The sequence below is a fragment of the Camelus bactrianus genome, chromosome 8, assembly GCF_048773025.1.
Source record: "Camelus bactrianus isolate YW-2024 breed Bactrian camel chromosome 8, ASM4877302v1, whole genome shotgun sequence".
In the NCBI taxonomy this organism is placed as follows: domain Eukaryota; kingdom Metazoa; phylum Chordata; class Mammalia; order Artiodactyla; family Camelidae; genus Camelus; species Camelus bactrianus.
This window is the reverse complement of record NC_133546.1, coordinates 77,194,374-77,212,682: the sequence shown is the minus strand read 5'-3', so window position 1 is coordinate 77,212,682 and position 18,309 is coordinate 77,194,374. Positions and strand designations below refer to the sequence as shown.

Here is an 18,309-nt window from a genome sequence, read left to right as displayed (position 1 = left end):
CACTTCCTTCCCTCTTCAAGTGGTACCACGGAGGATGACTCAGGTACAACCTCGCTCCCTGGAGCCTGGTGCATTAAGAACGGTTCTGGAAGGACAGGGCTTACCGTCGATCCCGGGTTTGGGCTGAGAACTTTTGAGGCGCAGTGAGGGCCGGAAGCGGGTGCGGTCGTTGAAACTCCAGCTCTTCTGCACTTTGGTGGGGCTGCCCTCGGCCGTGATGTCGGCGCTGGGGGACCTCCGGTCGCCCACCGAGGCCTGTCTGCTCTTGATGCTCTGACCCCGGGGGCTGGCCATGCGCACGCGCTCCTTAAAACTCAGCTTCTGACTGCGGACAACAGAGGCACGATTATTCCATTTCTAGCAATTTCTTCCACTCCACTTGGGAAATACTTGGATGAAACTGTGTATGATCATATATTTCAACAGACGACATGTTTTTAGCAAGGAGGGCCAGAGCAATACATTTTTGAGCTTTCTTTAATCTCTGTTTGCATTCGTCTGAAGTCAACCTCATTCAAGTCTGCACACCCTTCCTGGATTCAGCAGAAGCCTGGGATATCGAGCACAGTGGTTTTGACCCAGTTACACAGGAAATACCCAAGAATTGGTTTGGTGTTCCCTTTAGAAACAGATTTCAGCTTGAACCTCAACCTTGAAGAACTGCAAAAAGTTATTTTTCACTTGGAAGCCTATAGCCTTGTCATTTCTAGGCATTTCTACAGGAAAACAGAGATGATGGCTACACACGCACACATACCGACATCTGCATGCATTTTATATTCCAGGCAAGATTATGAGATCCATAAATTCATGCAGTCTCAGGGCAGCTGGCAGCACGGTATGCTAAATTAAACACACAACACTTAAGGCCACCTTTCTTTTATGCAAACGTTCATTCTTGCGAGACAAAAACCACACGCGGTAGAGCAGTCCTCACTGACAACGAATGTGATGGCTAATTGATGGAAGGAGATGCTATGTTCACTAAGACAATTTCCGACTCTTCATCAGGTTATTGATTTGCTGTGGCAGCTACTGGTAACTTATATGTATTCAGACCCAGGTCTCAGATGCCGGCAAGGCCTAAAATTGCTGCGGGTTGATAAAGGAAGCGTTATTAGAAAAATCTCAAGGGCGTCTCCAGGCTTCCCTAATCAAGAGGTGTGGTGTGATGTGCTGGGAAGGGCAGGTTGGAACCTGAGACTGGGGTTCTGGAGGCCTCATCTTTGAGGATGAAAATAGCAGCATAGCTAAGGGATTTTTTTTTTGAGGGGATCTTTATGTAACCATCTTGTTTGTGTTCTTGTTTCATTTAAAAACTACTGTGTCATTCATTAGAAAGTGACGCCGTTTGTGTTCTTGTTTCGTTTAAAAACTACTGTGTCATTCATTAGAAAGTGATGCCGGGATGAAGTGAGAGGCCCACCCAGGGTTCTTCAGGCCTAAGACCATGGAGGGGGATGGGGTCTGGGAGGGGCAGTCAGGATGCAGCCTTTGTGAGCCATGAAGGCAGGGTTCTCCTGGCCACGGGTTATCTGAGACCAAGTGGAGACTTTTCGTTTTCCACTGACCACCATGTCCAGTGTCCCCATCTGCCGCATGCCAACAGCAATTGTGTTCAGTGGAGACATGTTTTGTAGCTAACAAGAAACAGTAACATTTATTTTTCCATGCCAAGTTGCCTCACACATGGTGTTCTAAAAAGACACCACGTTTGATGTGGATTTCCATAAAAACAAATCAAATAATGAACTCTAGGGGTCAGAAGTCTGGTGATGATAAACACGGGGACCATGCAGCCAGTAGCTCCACTCTGAAATGCAGACACGGCCAAGGCCAGCCAGACTGAAGGCACGTGCACAACAGGAGGGGTAGTTTTGTGATGGGGTTGGTGGGGTTGGGGTTTTTATAAACAAGCCCATCAGTCAAAGGCTTTCTCTGCACTCAACACACGTGTGATTCAACGGCAGGTTACATTCAACAACAGCAACAGTAACATCATAAAACAACATTAAATTTTTTTATTTTGAGAGGGGGAGGTAATTAGGTTTTTAACTTGTTTATTTATTTATTTAAATGGAGGTCCTGGGGGACCTCGTGCATACTAAGCATGCATGCTACCAGTGAGCTATACCCTCCCCTCCAAAATTAAATCTTCTAATCCTCGGACTAGGTTCCCCATGTTGTCCAAAGCCTTTCTATTATTTAAGCAAATTCTCAAAGGGTTAGTGCTCACAGTGTCTACTCTTCTCAAGCTTGGTTGTTTTTTTTTAATAGTAAAAATTTCAAATCTCTTTAGTTTCAGCAAATCTTTTCCAATCATTTAAATCTATGATGCTTTGGTTCAGTAACATGCCTCTGCACCTTGATTTAGATTAATGAATGGCTAAAGTTGACAGAGCTCCACTGTTAAGTGTTCTCACTCTATTTAATTAATTACCTGTCCTGGAACTAACAGATGTTGATTACCATACAAGGTCGGATTTAGTTAATCTCAGATTATTTTCTCAAACTTTCAAAATATATCTTTTCCCTGTGCAACTCAATGAACAGGAAACTGAGAAAGGCATCTAAAAAAACCATTTAATATGAAATTTAGTTTTTCCTCTTCAGAAATTTCAATTGCTAAAAAAGTAAAAAAAAAAAAAAATCAGCATTAAATCTGCCATGGTTTATTTACAGTAACAAAATACTTAAAAACAGTTGATCTTGTAAAAATATTCTGAAAAGTAGCCCTTACAAAACATTTAATATTATCTTTAAGAATTAATGAAAAGTGGAAATAATGTATTTTCTAAATCTTAGTGGCATGGAAAGCACTTAAAGTTGATATAAATGTTCTAGGTTCCCCTTCCTCTTTTCCTCTTTCTAAACTATGTGAATATTTGCCAATGTCTACTGTTAAAAAGTTCTCAAGAACTACTTTAAAGTGGACTCAACATACTAGACACTGAACTAGAAAAAAAGATGCACTGTTTTCACTCTCTTCTGACATAGTTGAGCATTAAGAATAACATCCTAACCCAGAACGTTTTAGCCAAGCAGAATTTTCTTTTCCAAGGCAAAGATCTGTTCTGTGTCCTCTTTTTTTTTTTTTTTTAAATTTTGGGAGGAGGTAATTAGGTTTATTATTTATTTATCTATTTATCTATCTATCTATCTATCTATCTATCTATCTATCTATCTATCTATCTATCTATTTATTTATTTATTGGAGGTACTGGGGATTGAACCCAGGACCTTGTGCATGCTAAGCATGTGATCTACCACTGAGCTATTACTCTCCCTCCTCTTCTTGTGTCCTCTTACCAAAAACTCACTTTTATTAATTTTTCTAGCTCTTTTCCCCTTTGGAAATCAACAGAGCATCTCAATTAGATGACTATTAAATGGATTAGGTGGCTGTTATTGAAAACACACATTGTTTAAAAATAGAGACTTCACTTGTCCATCAAAGTTTTCATTATTTTTCTGCTTTTTTTGGTGACATCTAGAAACCTGATTTTTGAGGAAGGTTTATGTAACAATGTTTTTAGGAAGACTGCCAAAGATTATCCCTAAGAGACAACAAGGAGGCATCTCTGTGGAGAAACAACCAAAAGGTCGCTGTGGTCATTAATTGGTGCATCTTTGCTTGTGTGCAGTCCCCTGTTCCTGGCTGAGAACTGTCCTTAGGGCAGACTGCACAGCCATCCTGCAAGGGAATTCTCCCGTCTCTTGGAGCCAGATGTACCAGGTACTCAAATGGTCTAGCATGCAGTCTACTACTGGTTGTTCCCTGCCAGGGAGCTGTGTGGCATCACTGTAACCCTCCAGTAATCCTCCCGGACTCAGAATGCGGTGGTTATTGTTAAACTTAATAAGGGTTTCAGCCCTTCCCAGGATAAGCAGTCTACAAATTCTTGCCTCAGGCACAATAAGGCAATGGAGCCGGAACCATCCAGTGCGTGCACAGCTAAGCATCGCCCCACAGCAAGGAGGCGCCAGGGCACTGACTGCCAGCACCGCGGGACCCTGCCTACTTGTCCCCCGGGTGGAGAGGGTCAAAGCAGGCAACAGGCAAGAGGATAATTACAAGCAGGTTGGAAACCTCATTCAAGAAGTCCTTAGAAGAGTGAGCCTCTGAGCAGTGCTCAAGGAGGGTGGCAGTGTAACCTGATCATGCACCTGAGTTGAGCTGGCATTCTCAAGTCTCATGTCAGTAGCCAGGATGCTGGGTACCTCTGCTTCCGTGAGGTGTGTATTCTGAAGAGCTTCTGCTTATTACTAGAGAACTTACTAGGAGTGAGGGAGATAGAGTAGTACATTACTAAGCATTTCACCACCAGGAAAGTGCTTAGGGATTTTTTTTTCTTTTTTGAAAAACAAAGCCATTCGGTTTCACTGTTTTTCATATGTCAGTATGCAGACTATTTTGAAACACTAACTGTGTGACTGAATTGTGCAGCTCAAAATATACTCAGTGCTCTTAATGGTTAAGTAGAAATAATTAGATTTGAAATAGACATCACAAATGATGGTAGTCTCCGTCTTAGCATCTGTGTCACAGGAAAATAAGAATTAAATATTTTAGGATATAGCGACCCTGGTCATTAACAGCCATGCCACACGGTATACATGATTGAGGAATAAAATATTACAGAACTTTAAAAAATAAATATATAAAGGACTCAATGAAGCAGATAACATTAATTGCTTTGAAATTTTAAAGAAGTTCTTGATTTGCATGAAATAGTGGCAGTTGTAGTTAATACAGGTAACCAGCTGTCAGAACACATGTTCAAAAAGACAGAAGAAAATATTCTAGGCAGCAAGTTTATAAACAAGATAGTATTTTTCTTAAGTCTTACGATGTGTTTTTAAAGACTAAATCCTTTCCCTCTTATCAATAAATGTGAACAGAAGGAGAGACCATTTTGAAACAAAATGTTTTTGAAGCCACCTAGCATTTTGCCGATAAGGACACAAGTCAACAACGCTGAAAAAAAAAGTCTAGTCTTAACCAAGTTTAGTTTAACAACACGTGCAGATCACTCATTGCACAGAGAAGAAAGGAAATGTAAAGAATGGAAAATAAATGCAGAAGAACTCTGAGTGCACAATCTTTTCCATCAGTGTTTTAGAGTTTTATCTTGAGAGTCACACTTCTTAGAACCTAACAAGGCAGCCACTCAGGAGCAGTTTGGACAAAGCATCCAGTAGATCATAGCACAAGATCGCAATGTAATAAAAGAATATCACTGAGGCTTTAACATTTAAGTCAGGCATCTTGGGGCAAGGAGGGTGTAGCTCTGTGGTAGAGTGCATGCCTAGCATGTACCAGTGCCTCCATTAAAAATAGGCATCTTTACAGCCTTCTCACGAGTACCTGTGAAAGCAACTTCAGAGAGTCTACTAAGAAGTCTGTTCATGCCCTATAACCTGCAGTTTAACTACAGAGCAGGCACAGAGCTAGCAAGTATTGATGAAGGACGCAGGGTAAGCACAGGCAGTAGGATTCATGGATAATCCCCAAACCTCCGCTGCTATGAGCTATGCCTGCAGCAATAAAACTGAACAGGTCGGAAGAGGTAAAAGCTCTCCTGAACCATCGTGGTGACTAACTCACAACCTAGTCCACCTTGAGGGTTGACTTTGTCAAGGAGGATGGGAGGGAGGTGAGAATACGGGCTGAATCTGACCAGACGGGTTTACAGGGAAATTTTGTGCTCCAAAATTGACAACTTATACCCAAACAGAGAAAAACCATCCAGTTAAAAAAAAAAAATGAGTTGGAACAATTACTTAATGGGATGATGAGTTAGAATAAAATCAATAAACACGATTTACCACCACATATGAGATTACAGTTGTTTTCATGGGAAGACAGAGGAAAACAAATGAACAATTAAATGATGCTAAAGAAGCATTTATGGCCTCAGCAGAGGAATAGGTGTGATAGGGAAACACCTCAACCCTGCACCAATCTTCCCTGTTATTCAGTTGAGCTACATGAAAAAGCTCTTCTCAATGGTTTGTATTTTTAAAGAAAATTCTTGGATCTGTCACAAACCATGCGTAACCAGCTTGGACCTGGATGTCTTTCCTTAACCTGAGACATTGTATGTGAATTTTTTTAAAAAAGTATCTTAAAGTCCGTGTTGAAAGGCAAAATCTTTCTCTTAGGCTTTCTCTTCTCTTGTTCTGTTAAAACAAGAATGTTGCAAAGGATGGAATCTAGTTCCCTGAGGGTGTATGTGAACCTGTGTGATCCCCCCCAGAGGGGCCTGATCTACGGTTGTGACGTGTCATTCAGAGGGAGCGAGTGACAGGCCCCAGGAGAGGGGAATTGGTGGTTGTACCAAATTCTTCCACCTGTGGGTTACTCCTAGTTCTTAAGTACAAAGAACCCCCCCCCCCCGAGGAAGGATTTAGGAGATGCCAGGCTCTGAGGCATCCGGAGGATAGCAGAGTTGGCTGAAGCATATCCATGCTGATTATCTGAACCACCAGCGATAAACCAACAGCACCAACAGTAAAAGGCTCTTGTACATGGGCAGTGTTCATCAGTCCATTTGAAACTGGGTTGAGTATTGATGGACAATATTCTGGACCCAGATTCGCTCTCTTCCCCAAGGGAGAATTCTCATGATAAATGCACGTTCCTTTGTGCATATTTTGCAGAAGTAAAGGCAACTTAGTCATTTTTCACCTAAGACAGTCCTGTTGCTACTGTCCTTACAATAAAATCGTCTGTCCACAGTCATTATGTGGGACTGTGCGTTTCATTACCTAAGGAGCCCAGCAAGGTGGAAGCCAAGGTAATATGAAAATGGGGGCTTCAGCTTATTTTCTTCTGGCGGTTGAAAAAAATTTTTAATTTTTTTCCAATTTTTAACTTCTTTTGGGGGGGTAGGTAATTAGGTTTGTTTATGTATTTATTTCTTTATTTAACAGAGGTACTGGGGATTGAACCCAGGACCCTGTGCATGCTAAGCACGTGCTCTACCACTGAGCTCTACCCTCCCCTCCTTGAAATGGTTTTAACGTTTCACTTTCTCTCTTCTTACATTCCTCCTCTTTTCCACTTTTGGTGGTGTTTTCTCTCTCTTCGCAGAAAGTACCTGCCTTTGGGGATATTTTATTACTCTATCCAAGAATTCTTTATTCAGCACATTCTCTGTCATAGCTCTACACATGGTGATGTGATATGTAACCGGGCACAGAAGACCCGAGGGTATGACTATGAGGCGTGAGGTAAGGCGTGCACGCCAAATACTAAGACAGGATGTGTTCAGGGTGGTTTTGGCTAAATGTCCAATGACCACAGAGAAGCAAGAAATCTCTGTGTGTGATTCACCAAGTCAAAGGCATAGCTCAGTGGTTCTGTACATAATCAAACCTAGAGGTGAGTGAATTTTGACAGCCTCGGACATAAGCATGCAGAATACATCTTAATGTTTTAGGTATATGTGAACATCATGAAATTTAAAACATTTTGCTGCTAGTCTTTCTGAACTGTGACAGATGACTAGGAGGTTCATGTTTGGACCCAGGGGCCGAAGCTCAACAGTGACCCTCGAATTCTGTGGCACTGCCTTGGGGACGATTGTCACCAAGAGGTGCACCATCCCTGTGTCAGGCCAAGGTGGCCCCTCACTCAGGACTGCCAAAGAACTTGTACATAAGCAGTCATTGCCCTGTGATTCACACTTTTCCCTCGCAGGTGTCAAAAGCTGTGTTTTGGAGGATAAAATCAAGACAGGTGACCTTATTCTCAGGTAGCTGCGGAGTTGTTGCCAAAGATGGTCCTGCTCTTAGGGCTTGGAGACAGGTTACTCTTTTTTTAAAAAAACATGTTTTTGTTTATTTTTTGGTGGGGGAGGTAATGAGGTTTATTTATTAATTTATTTAACTTTTAAAAATTGTGGTACTGGGGATTGAACCCAGGAGCCCCTGCATGCTAAGCAGGCGCTGTTACCACCGAGCTATACCCTCCTCCCAAGGCAGGTTACTCTTTGAGATGATTTGTACACGGATAGCTCTGGAGACAAGAAAGACTTCAAATATTACTTAAGAGATGAAAATAGCTTATGAAGACTATGATTTGCTTTAACTTTTTTTTTTTCAAGTAAAGTTACAACAGAAGGTTGGTGGGGTTTGCATGGAGTCTGGACAAAGGAGGACTAAGCAGTCAGAACTGTTCAGTCTATTGGTCTATTTAAAGAATATTCTGAGTTTAATGACCAGAACTTCTCTTTGGGCAGAAATATCTCCAAAGTGGAGAAAAGCTACTTTTTAAGTTATTCAAACTTTCTGGAAATATCACTCAGGAACATCCAATGCCTTTTGCTTTAAATCTGTGTCTACCAAATAAGAGAAGGGTCTTCAATGGCACCCCCCGTGTAGGCTCACCTACCCTGAAGGAGTGTTGTAGGTCCTACTACATCTGTCTCACTTCCTGCATGAACACATTTATGTTGTGGTTTTTAATCTTTTAGATGAGATCAGGTGCATTCAGGGAGGTATGGCTGTAGACTGGTTTGTAATCTTTTAGAGTGTTGGCTGATGTAATGCAGAAATGGATGACCCGTGGAAACAACCTAACTGACAATCAAAAGATGACTGGATTAAGAAGTTGTGGTATATTTATACAATGGAATACTACTCAGTCATAAAAAAGAATAAAATAATGCCATTTGCAGCAAAATAGATGGACCTGGAGATTGTCATTCTAAATGAAGTAAGCCAGAAAGAGAAAGAAAAATACCATATGATATCAGTCATAGGTGGAATCTAAAAAAAAAAAAAAAGGTGACACAAGGGAACTTATTTACAAACCAGAAACAGACTTACAGACATAGAAAACAAACTTATGGTTATCAGGGTGGGGGAAGGGGGTGGGAAGGGATAAATTGGGAGTTTGAGATTTGCAGATACTAACTACTAAATGTATAAAATAGATAAACAACAACATCCTACTGTATAGCACAGGGAACTATATTCAATAGCTTGTAGTAACCTATAATGAAGAAGTATGAAAATGAGTATTTGTATGTATATGTATGACTGAATCATTATGCTGAACACCAGAAATTGATGCAACATTGTAAACTGACTATACTGCAATTAAAAAATGGAAAAAAAAAAAAAAGACCTAGAGATTCATCACCCCAAGTGAACTTTCAAAACTAATTTCAGGACTGAATAAATATACTATGATTAATGTCATCAGTGCAACAGTACAAAGCTAAAGGCACAGTCCCTGGACTCCCACTGGCCCCCATCCAGGGACCAGCTCTGGGCAGGCGGATGCCTGTGTTCCTTAATTACTGGAACATGTGGCAGTGACGGGAAAGAGACTGTGTCCCAGGTGGAATTCCAGGCACCTGGGGTTCTCCTGCTGGTTCTGCCTCTATCGCTCCTCACCCCAGCAGTGCTGGGACCCACCAGGCTCTGTCCTTCAGGGTTTTTCTCCTAAACCCACACCCATCTGGCACTCACTAACCCAGACTGAAATATTCTCTTTCACCTCCTGTTCCTCCTAGACCTAGCTTTCTGCTATTTGATCTGACAAAGCATTTCCTTCCAAGGCATGAAAGAATGACCATATGTTAGTTGATAAAGTTTTCGGTTGTATTGTTTTCCTCCTAAAGGATGGGAAACTCTTCTTTTGAATCAGATCACTGAGCAGACCTCAGCGCTACGTGAAGTGGAGATGCCTTAAAGAGATGGTTCTTACCTCCCACGCACAGTTGTCCTTTTGCTAAAGCCCCCAAAATGTCTCAGTTTAAAAGAAGGACCCTAATGAAGGGGTGTATATCCTATGCTTCCTCATGGGATTTGAATACTAGGGTAAGTCTTCCATCTAGGAAAACAGTAGCCAGGAATAACCAAAGACCACAATTATTATTTTCCCCCCAGAATGTTCCATGCTCTGCAGATTGTAAAACTCAGGGAGTGACTTAGGGAAAGAAACTTATGCTCCCAAGGGGCAAAAAAAAAAAAAAGAAAAAAAGCTGATAAAATAGCAACCTTCCTTTGCAGGCAATCTTGTGAAAGGTCACTTTTAATCATCTTGTATTTGTTGATCAATTTTACTCACACGAGACACATTTATAACATCGGTTTAAGCATCAGATTTATCAACAAACACGTAGCAAAATAGAAATCACAAACCTGCTTGATGCTTCCCCTTGCTCCTTCCTTCAGGTGCGTGCAGACAGAAGAAGAATGATGATAACTGGTGAATACATTTATAGCACTTGATAACGACCACAGGGGGAGGCTGGGGAGTCTAGTACCTTAGTCAATCTACTTCAAGCAAGATGCGCAGAAGCAACACTCTTTTCAATAAACGTAGCCAACTTTCTAACCTGTATCTGTGGTGGCACAGAGCTGGGATAGCAGCATTTATTTAGCAACAGTGATATTGCCCCTGAGTAACCCGAGACTCCAGACACCTCATTAGTCAAAGTTCTCCACCCTTAAGGAAAAGTGGTTCTGGTCAACAGCATCAGCAAACTCAGAGCGGTGCTGGCTTCTCTGACGCTGTAGCGTCTGGGGTTTAGGCTGACTCGGGGGTCTCTTAATCTGGTTCCTGTGTGACTGTGGTCTTGTACTCTCAATCACCTGTAGACGCAAATTTTGTTTCTGTATTGTATAAGGTATGAGTTCCCTTGGAGTAAACCAGGCACGTAGGGAAGCTAGCTCCGTGCTGGGATTGGTAACCCACTTAAGCAGATCCGAGTCTATGCAGCATGGGGGAGGGTCCCTGCTCTTTGCTGATGAGCCCGTGTGTCCTTGGGCAGGCCCCTCACTTTCTCGTGGCTCCTAATCTTCCATGTAAACTGATCAGGCAATCTCTTGGGATCAGACAATCTCTTAGTTCCAAATTTTTAAGGGACTGCATGGCATCTCTGGAGCTTGTTAATTCCCCACAGCTTCATAAAATAGCTGACTTGTTTCCTAAAACAGCACCTTTACCTGGGCCTCACCCTCACATGGCCTTGAATCCCTTTAAGATGAAAATCAAGAAATACGTTCCTTTTATGCATCCTTCTGTGGTTAAAACAAAACTTGGAGAGAACAACTGCTAAGACCTCTAAAGAGCGCGTGAGAGACCTCCAGGCCAGAAAGGAGTGGGTCTGGGCGGCACGGCACCCCCTCCCCCTCCCCCTGCCCTTCTCCCCCTCTCTGCTCCTCCCCCTGCCCTTCCCCCATGGAACGGTCTTCACACCTCTCTTCCAACCAACTCCCCAGACAAGGTGGCGGAGTCCCAGTATCCAGCTGCAGCTCTAAAGCTGGGGAACAGAAGCACGGGTTGTTGTTTCCCATGGATAACAACATCACTGATGACCATGAGGATGCTGTTGCTAACCCGATCTCTTCCCTGACCACCTATTTATTTTGTTTTTGGGTGTTTTTCTTTTTTTCGGTTTGTTTGTTTCATGGAGGCACTGGGCATTGAATCCAGGAGGCGCTGCATGCTAAGCACGCGCTCTACCACTGAGCTATTCCCACCCCGCCCCAACCTGTTTAAAATCGCACCCTCCAGGGCTCCCTAAGTTCCTTCCCTACTTTACTTTCCTCTGTGGCACCTATCACCCTCTACTCTGTTACATCTCTTATTTATCTGTTTTTACTGTCTCTTTCCAGAGTCCCTTGAGCATAAACTCCCTGAGGCCTGAGATTCTGTTTGTTTTTCACTTGTGCCACCGGCATTCCTTGTGCTTGGAACAGTGCTGTGCACAGGATAGGTGATGTAGGGGGAGCCAAATTCGGCACCTCAAATGTGTCTCTTTGGCCAGAGGATAAATTTAGGCTGATAATTTAAAAATTAAAAAAAATTATTATTATTTTTTAATGGGGGAGGAGGTAATTAGATTTATTTATTTATTTATTTTAATGGAAGTACTGGGGACTGAACCCAGGACTTCTTACATGCTAAGCAGGTGCTCTACCACTGAGCTAGACCATCCCCTCAAGGCTGATTATTTTTAAGAATCAGAAGTCTCGGGAAGTTTTTCTTGTTATCTCTCCCTTAACTGCCTAAAAGAGTTTAGATAAAGGGCTTGTTCCCCCAGAATAGAGCTGCCACCAGTTGGGTCTGCAGGGAATATGGGCCAGGTGTGGTGGTGGGGTACCAGCAGGGCTGGGGGTCAGAGTATCCCAATCACAATGACTGTCCCAGTGCCTCCACAGGCCCAGCAAACAGTCATGTACCAAATGTCTGCTTTTCTATCTCCACGTGAATTGTGTCCTCCCCTTTGAAGCCCCAAACCCCCTACTCCAACATCGTCTTCTGTCTTTAGCTGAAGACAGTATTTCAGGGGAGGGTTTCAGCCTTCTTGTCCAGTTATTCAGTTTTCCTGCATCTTTCTCATGTTCACATGTTGTTAAACTTTTGTTTGATTTTTCTCCTGTTCATCTGTCTCATGTCTATTTAATTCTTAGATTCTTAGACCAGACAGAAGAGCCCAGAAAGGCAGAGAAACATTTTTTTCTTCTCCAGCAGTGCTCGGTGAGCACTTGTTGAATGAATGAACAATCTCTCCCTGCAGAAATTGTTAGCCCCTGAATGTGACAGGAAATACACTATGTAAATAAGACATTTTGGTCTATTTCTTACTTTACCACTCTGTGCTCAGTAAGCCACTTAGTTATAAATGTAAAAATATCCCTTTAAGTCATTGTAAATTATTCTCTTCACTGACCTGCACACCTGATTAAAACAGGATTGCTTTCTAAAGCAAAAAAAATTTGGAAACTGGGCTGCAGGGATTTTTGACTCCAAAACCGTAGGCAAAGTTTTGATTTTTTTTTTAATGCATTGAATAGTTTTCTTGGGAGAGAGTCCACAGTTATCATCATGTTCTTAATGATTTAACAAAGGAAAAACAGTAAGAACAAGAGATTTAGAACCACTGCAATTTGGAACAACAAAGCATCTCTGAAGGAAGAGGACCAGGTTCCCATGAGCATTGCCAGTGATGCTGTGTCTCCCTGGGCAGATACCTGTCATTCAGGAAATAAGGCTGAGACCCTGAGGTTAATGAGGGGTGTGGGGAGAGGAGTGTGAGGGGGTGGTTGGTAGTCACACTGGAACAGGATGAAGACAAGTGTTTGCATAAAGTATCCTCCATCCCCACCCCACTAAAAATAGGAGAAATATCAGAAAAAAGAGAGAAGTAATGTGAATAAAATAAGTTTGTGCATTGGGAGAATTGGAGTCATTGCTGAATCATTTTTCCAGGCTTCAGGATGACTTCTAATCCCCCAAACTGCAGGAAGTGGGACGCCGAATAATCACGTATGACAAAATAACAGACTACTCTCTCTTGTCACTTGAGACCTTCTCCTGTTTCTTTCTACTAACCTTCCTCTTACACTCGTACCGAGCAACTCTCATGAAGACAAGACATGTACAATTTCTATTCCCATTTTTGATTCACATCCCCAAAGAACGGACGGCACAAGAGTTATATTCCTTTTTTGTTTTAAAATGCTACAACTCTGAAAGCGTCTAATACTCAGTAAAGGGATTTTAGCTGAATTTTAAGATCTAAGTGAAAGGTGGGTTCCCGTCCACACAGTCACTCAGCCACATCCACGCTTCTGTCTTGTTAGGGTCCATCCCCTCTAAAATCCTGTGGGTTAGTGACTCTCTCTGTCACAGGTGCTGACACCGTTTTGACCCCAACTTCTAGGAGATGTGTCCCATTTGGGCTCAGAAGCAATCCTGGCCAGCTCTTGACCATCACTCTGTGGATGGGAAACAGGCCCAGGACAGGACAGGGAGCAATGAAACAGATTCCAGGGGTTAACAGGGGACCTGCAGCATCACTGAGCTCCTCAGAGACTGCAGTGCCAGGGAACAAGTCATGCAGGTTTCCCCAGATGATTTCTTCTGTGCATCAGTGAGAAAGCAGTTTCTCTGATGGAGCCACCCTAGTCAGCTGCCTCGAATCCCATGAAGCTATGAGGACTAAGGTTTTCTTGGGCTATGAATGACACAGCAGGTACTCTAACATACCCTAACTCAGCTAAACCCTTTTAAAACTTGAACAACCCAAGGATCTGACTATGGTGGTCCAGCTGGGTGACTCACAGAAAGTCTTTCCCTCAACTTACTTGCTTTGGTTGATTCCCTGAGGATCTTCTTTAATTAGATGGTGATTATGATTTAGCATGTGTTCTGTTAGTTGGACTGGAGTCCAGGATTCCAGGGCTGAGGATTGTTTTTTGAATTAAAGATGGCAGCAGGGACCATCAGGATGTGGGCATATCTTTCCAACTCTCCTCTCGTTTCAGCGCAGTGTGGGACGGCACCTCCCCACCCTCAGGGAGCTGAAGCACAGCCAAGTGATTTGCTTTGGCCAATGAAATGTGAATGGAAGTAATATTACTTAAATTTTTGATGCTAATTTCAAATCGTACTCTGATTGGTCCCTTCACCTCATTGGACTCTACCTCTTCTCATCTTTTGCCACTGATATTGGTTTGACCTGCAAGTGAAAGTTCAAGGGTCACCCTGTGAGAGGATCTAGGTGAGAACTGACCTTGAGGGACTTGCATGTACAAAGACACATTGCTCTCAAAGCACTACCAGCTTGGGGTCAGCTGATGGGTGGAGTTTTAATCATTCTTTTTCTAGAACTATAGCACTTACCTTTAAAATCCTGGTCGGCTTTAGGAAATGAGATATTGGAAAATAAGCATGAAATAGTAAAAATACATCTCTATAAAAGTTTGTTTTTTTTAATCTTTAAACCCAGTCTAGGGATGGTGAGGAAGAATACTGCATCTATTTAGTTTTGTGCCTGAGTTGTTACTAAACAGACTGAATCTCTCAAAGAGCAACGGAGAAAAAAAGGAGCCCCAATCTACACACACACTTGTTTTACAAATTTGAAGACACTTGACAGCACCAGCTGTCGCACTGACACCTACTTGGTGGGGCTGCAGGTGTGCAAGGCCTTCAAGTGTGGCTTCCAGGTTGCAATGGAAACAGATTTCTCATCAGCTGCATAACTGCGCCAAACGCACTGCATGCGGCACACGTGAGGACATAGAAAAGAAAAACAAAAGAGAAGGAGACAATGAAATGAAATGGGAAGTTATTAACTTATGACATATTAAGAATCATCTCCTTGTGGGGAGGGTAGAGCTCAGTGGTAGAGTGTGTACTGAGCACGCACGAGGTCCTGGGTTCAATCCCCAGTACCTCCACCATAAATATAGAAATTAACCTAATTACCTCCCCACTCCAAATAAAAACAAAACACAACAAAAAAACAAAAAGGAATATTATCCTTGTCACATTTTGCCCCAGTAAACGCCCAAGGGGGTGAACATGACTGGCATTTTAGGCTAGCTGTTAGACACAACCCGCCATACCAGTAGAACTGCTTATCAAAGTAACTCACATCAAAACCAGCATACCAAGTTTAACAGAGAGCAATTTTGGAATGGCTTAGGGAAAGATACCGGAAGTGACTACTTGAGTGTGACCATGCTTCCCAGGAGCCAACTGCACATCTTTAATCACTACTTGATAAGATAGAGGCCAAAGACTCCTGCAAATCCATAATGCAACTAGTAAGTTAACTAGTAAACTAGCTAGTAAACTAATGACCCCGAGGGCATGTTAATGATGAAGCGAAATTCTCTTAAGTTGAACTATGCAATACATCTAATGCTAAAAATGAAGACAGTGATAACAAAAGGCAGGGCTAAAACAAAGTGGGGAAAGTGTGTTCTCTAGGTATATAATTGGAAAGTGTGTATGAATTTAATGTCATGATCTAAGGGTATGTTTATAGCTCTTTGATGTAAAACATATGCTCTGTCTGCTTCATATAATTATACCTGACAGGGAAAATACAAAGTATTTTCATGTAATCTTCACAATCAGAGTGTGGACTGAGACCTTTATTTTGTAGATGAGAAAATAAAGGCTCAGATAAATTAAGAGTTTTACGCAAGATTGGCAGAGTTGAGGCATTGACTCAGATTGCCTGGCTCTGGGTCTTAGAATTCCTCCACTGTCCTTTGTTGGCTGCTTGATGGCTGTTGTTAGAAAAGCTTCTCTCTGAACTGTTCATTTGAGAGACTGCCTGAACTTACTTTCCATACAAATTTTGGTAATATGTCTGCAAACATCTCTGATGACCAAGTGTTTAGTCCACTCTCCTGGAGAAAAGTTTTTATTATAATTCATAGTATCAATGGACTTAAATGTCAATGGACTCAATGCTCCAATAAAAAGACAGAGTGGCAGATTGGATAATAAAACAAGAGCCTAAAAAATGCCACCTACAAGAAACTCACTTTAGAGTGAAGGACACACATGGACTGAAAGTTAGGGGATGGAAAAAGATATTTCATGCAAATGGAAATGACAAGAAAGCTGGGGTAGCAATAATAATATCATACAAAGTAGACTTTAAAACAAAGGCCATAAAGAAAGATAAAGAAGGACACTATATAATGATAAAACAATCAATACAAGAAGAAAATATTACACTTGTTAACATACATACACCCAATATAGGAGCACCTAAATACATAAAACAAATACTAACAGACATAAAGGGGGAAATTGACAGGAGCACAATAATAGTTGGAGAATTTGACACCCCACTAACATCAATGGACAGATCTTCCAGACAGAAAAGCAATAAGGCAACAGAGATCCTAAATGACATAATAGAACAGTTAGACTTAATCGATATTTTCAGGACATTACATCCAAGACCCCAGAATAAACATTCTTCTCAAGTGCACATGGAACATTCTCTAGGATAGATGACATACTAGGACATAAAACATGCTCCAACAAATTTAAGAATATAGGAATTATTTCAAGCATCTTTTCTGACTACAACAGCATGAAACTAGAAATTAACCACAAAAAGAATAATGAAGGAAAAAAAAAGATTACATGGAGACTAAATGACATGCTACTAAAAAACCAATGGGCCAAAGAGGAAATTTAAAAACACTTTGAGATAAATGAAAATGAAAACACAACCATACAAAATCTATGGGATTCTTCTCAAATTCTTCCAAAAGATTGAAGAGGAGAGAATACTCCCAAAGCCATTCTATGAAGCCACCATCACCCTGATACCAAAAACAGACAAAGACATCACCAAAAAAGAAAATTACAGGTCAGTATCTTTGGTGAAAGTTGATGCAAAAATCCTCAACAATATATTAGCAAACCAAGTCCAACAGTACATTAAAAAAAACATATACTACAATCAAGTCAGATTCATCTCAGAGTCACAAGGATCCCAAATCAAACAATGTGATATACCACATGAACAAAAGAAATGACAAAGCCATGTGATCATCTCAATAGATGACAAAGAAGCATTTGATAAAATTTAGCACTCATTCATGATAAACTCTTCCAAAGTGGGTATAGAGGAACCATATCTCAACATAATAAAAGTCATTTATGACAAACCCACAGCCAACATAATACTCAATGGTGAAAAGCTGAAAGCTTTCCTGCTAAAGTCTGGAACAAGACAAGGATGCCCACTCTCACCACTTCTATTAAACATAGTATTGGAAGTCCTAGCCACAGCAATCAGACAGAAAAAGAAAAAAAGAAAAAGAAAGAAAGAAAAGGTATCCAAATTGTAAGAGGAGAGGTAAAATTGTCACTATATGCAAGTAACATGATACAATATGTAGAAAAACCTAAAGATTCCACCCAAAAACTACTAGAACTGATAAGCAAACTCAGCAAGGTAGTAGGACACAAGATTAACATACAGAAATCTGCTGCATTTCTTTCCACTAACAATGGAATATCAGAAAGGGAAAGTGGAAAAAAAATCCCTTTTAAAATGCATAAAAAATAAAATACTTAGGCATAAGAGTGACCAAGGAGGTGAAAAACTTATATGCTGAGAAATATAAAATACTGATAAAGGAAACTGAAGATGATTCAAAGAAATGTGAAGATATCCCATGCTTTTGGATTAGAAGAAAATATTGTTAAAACGGCCATATTAGTCAAAGAAATCTACAGACTTAATGTGATTCCTATCAAATTACCCATGACATTTTTTCACAGAACTAGAACAAATAGTCCTAAAATTTATATGGAATTATAAAAGACCCAGAATTGCCAAAGCAATACTGAAGATAAAGAATGAAGCTGAGGAATAACCCTCCCAGATTTCAGACAATACTACAGAGCTACAGTAATCAAAACAGCATGGTATTTGTACAAAAATAGACATATGGATAAAGATCAGAATAGAGTTCAGAAATAAACCCATACACCTACAGTCAATTAATCTCTGACAA

General features: G+C 41.2%; 1 protein-coding gene across 3 annotated transcripts in view; it reads right to left on the bottom strand.

Annotated features, from left to right (window-relative positions):
* Window positions 1-18,309, bottom strand: part of KCNQ5 (potassium voltage-gated channel subfamily Q member 5) — a 451,726-nt gene that overhangs the window by 47,064 nt on the left and 386,353 nt on the right. For 2 of the 3 annotated variants that reach the window (XM_074368770.1, XM_074368772.1), the window contains exons 8-10: window positions 14,932-15,026; window positions 10,159-10,185; window positions 105-325 (exon numbers count right to left, since the gene is read on the bottom strand). In XM_074368770.1, the coding sequence (XP_074224871.1) occupies window positions 105-325; window positions 10,159-10,185; window positions 14,932-15,026 (343 nt within the window). The remainder of the gene's footprint in view (window positions 1-104; window positions 326-10,158; window positions 10,186-14,931; window positions 15,027-18,309) is intronic. The other variant, XM_074368771.1, reaches the window with a different exon arrangement.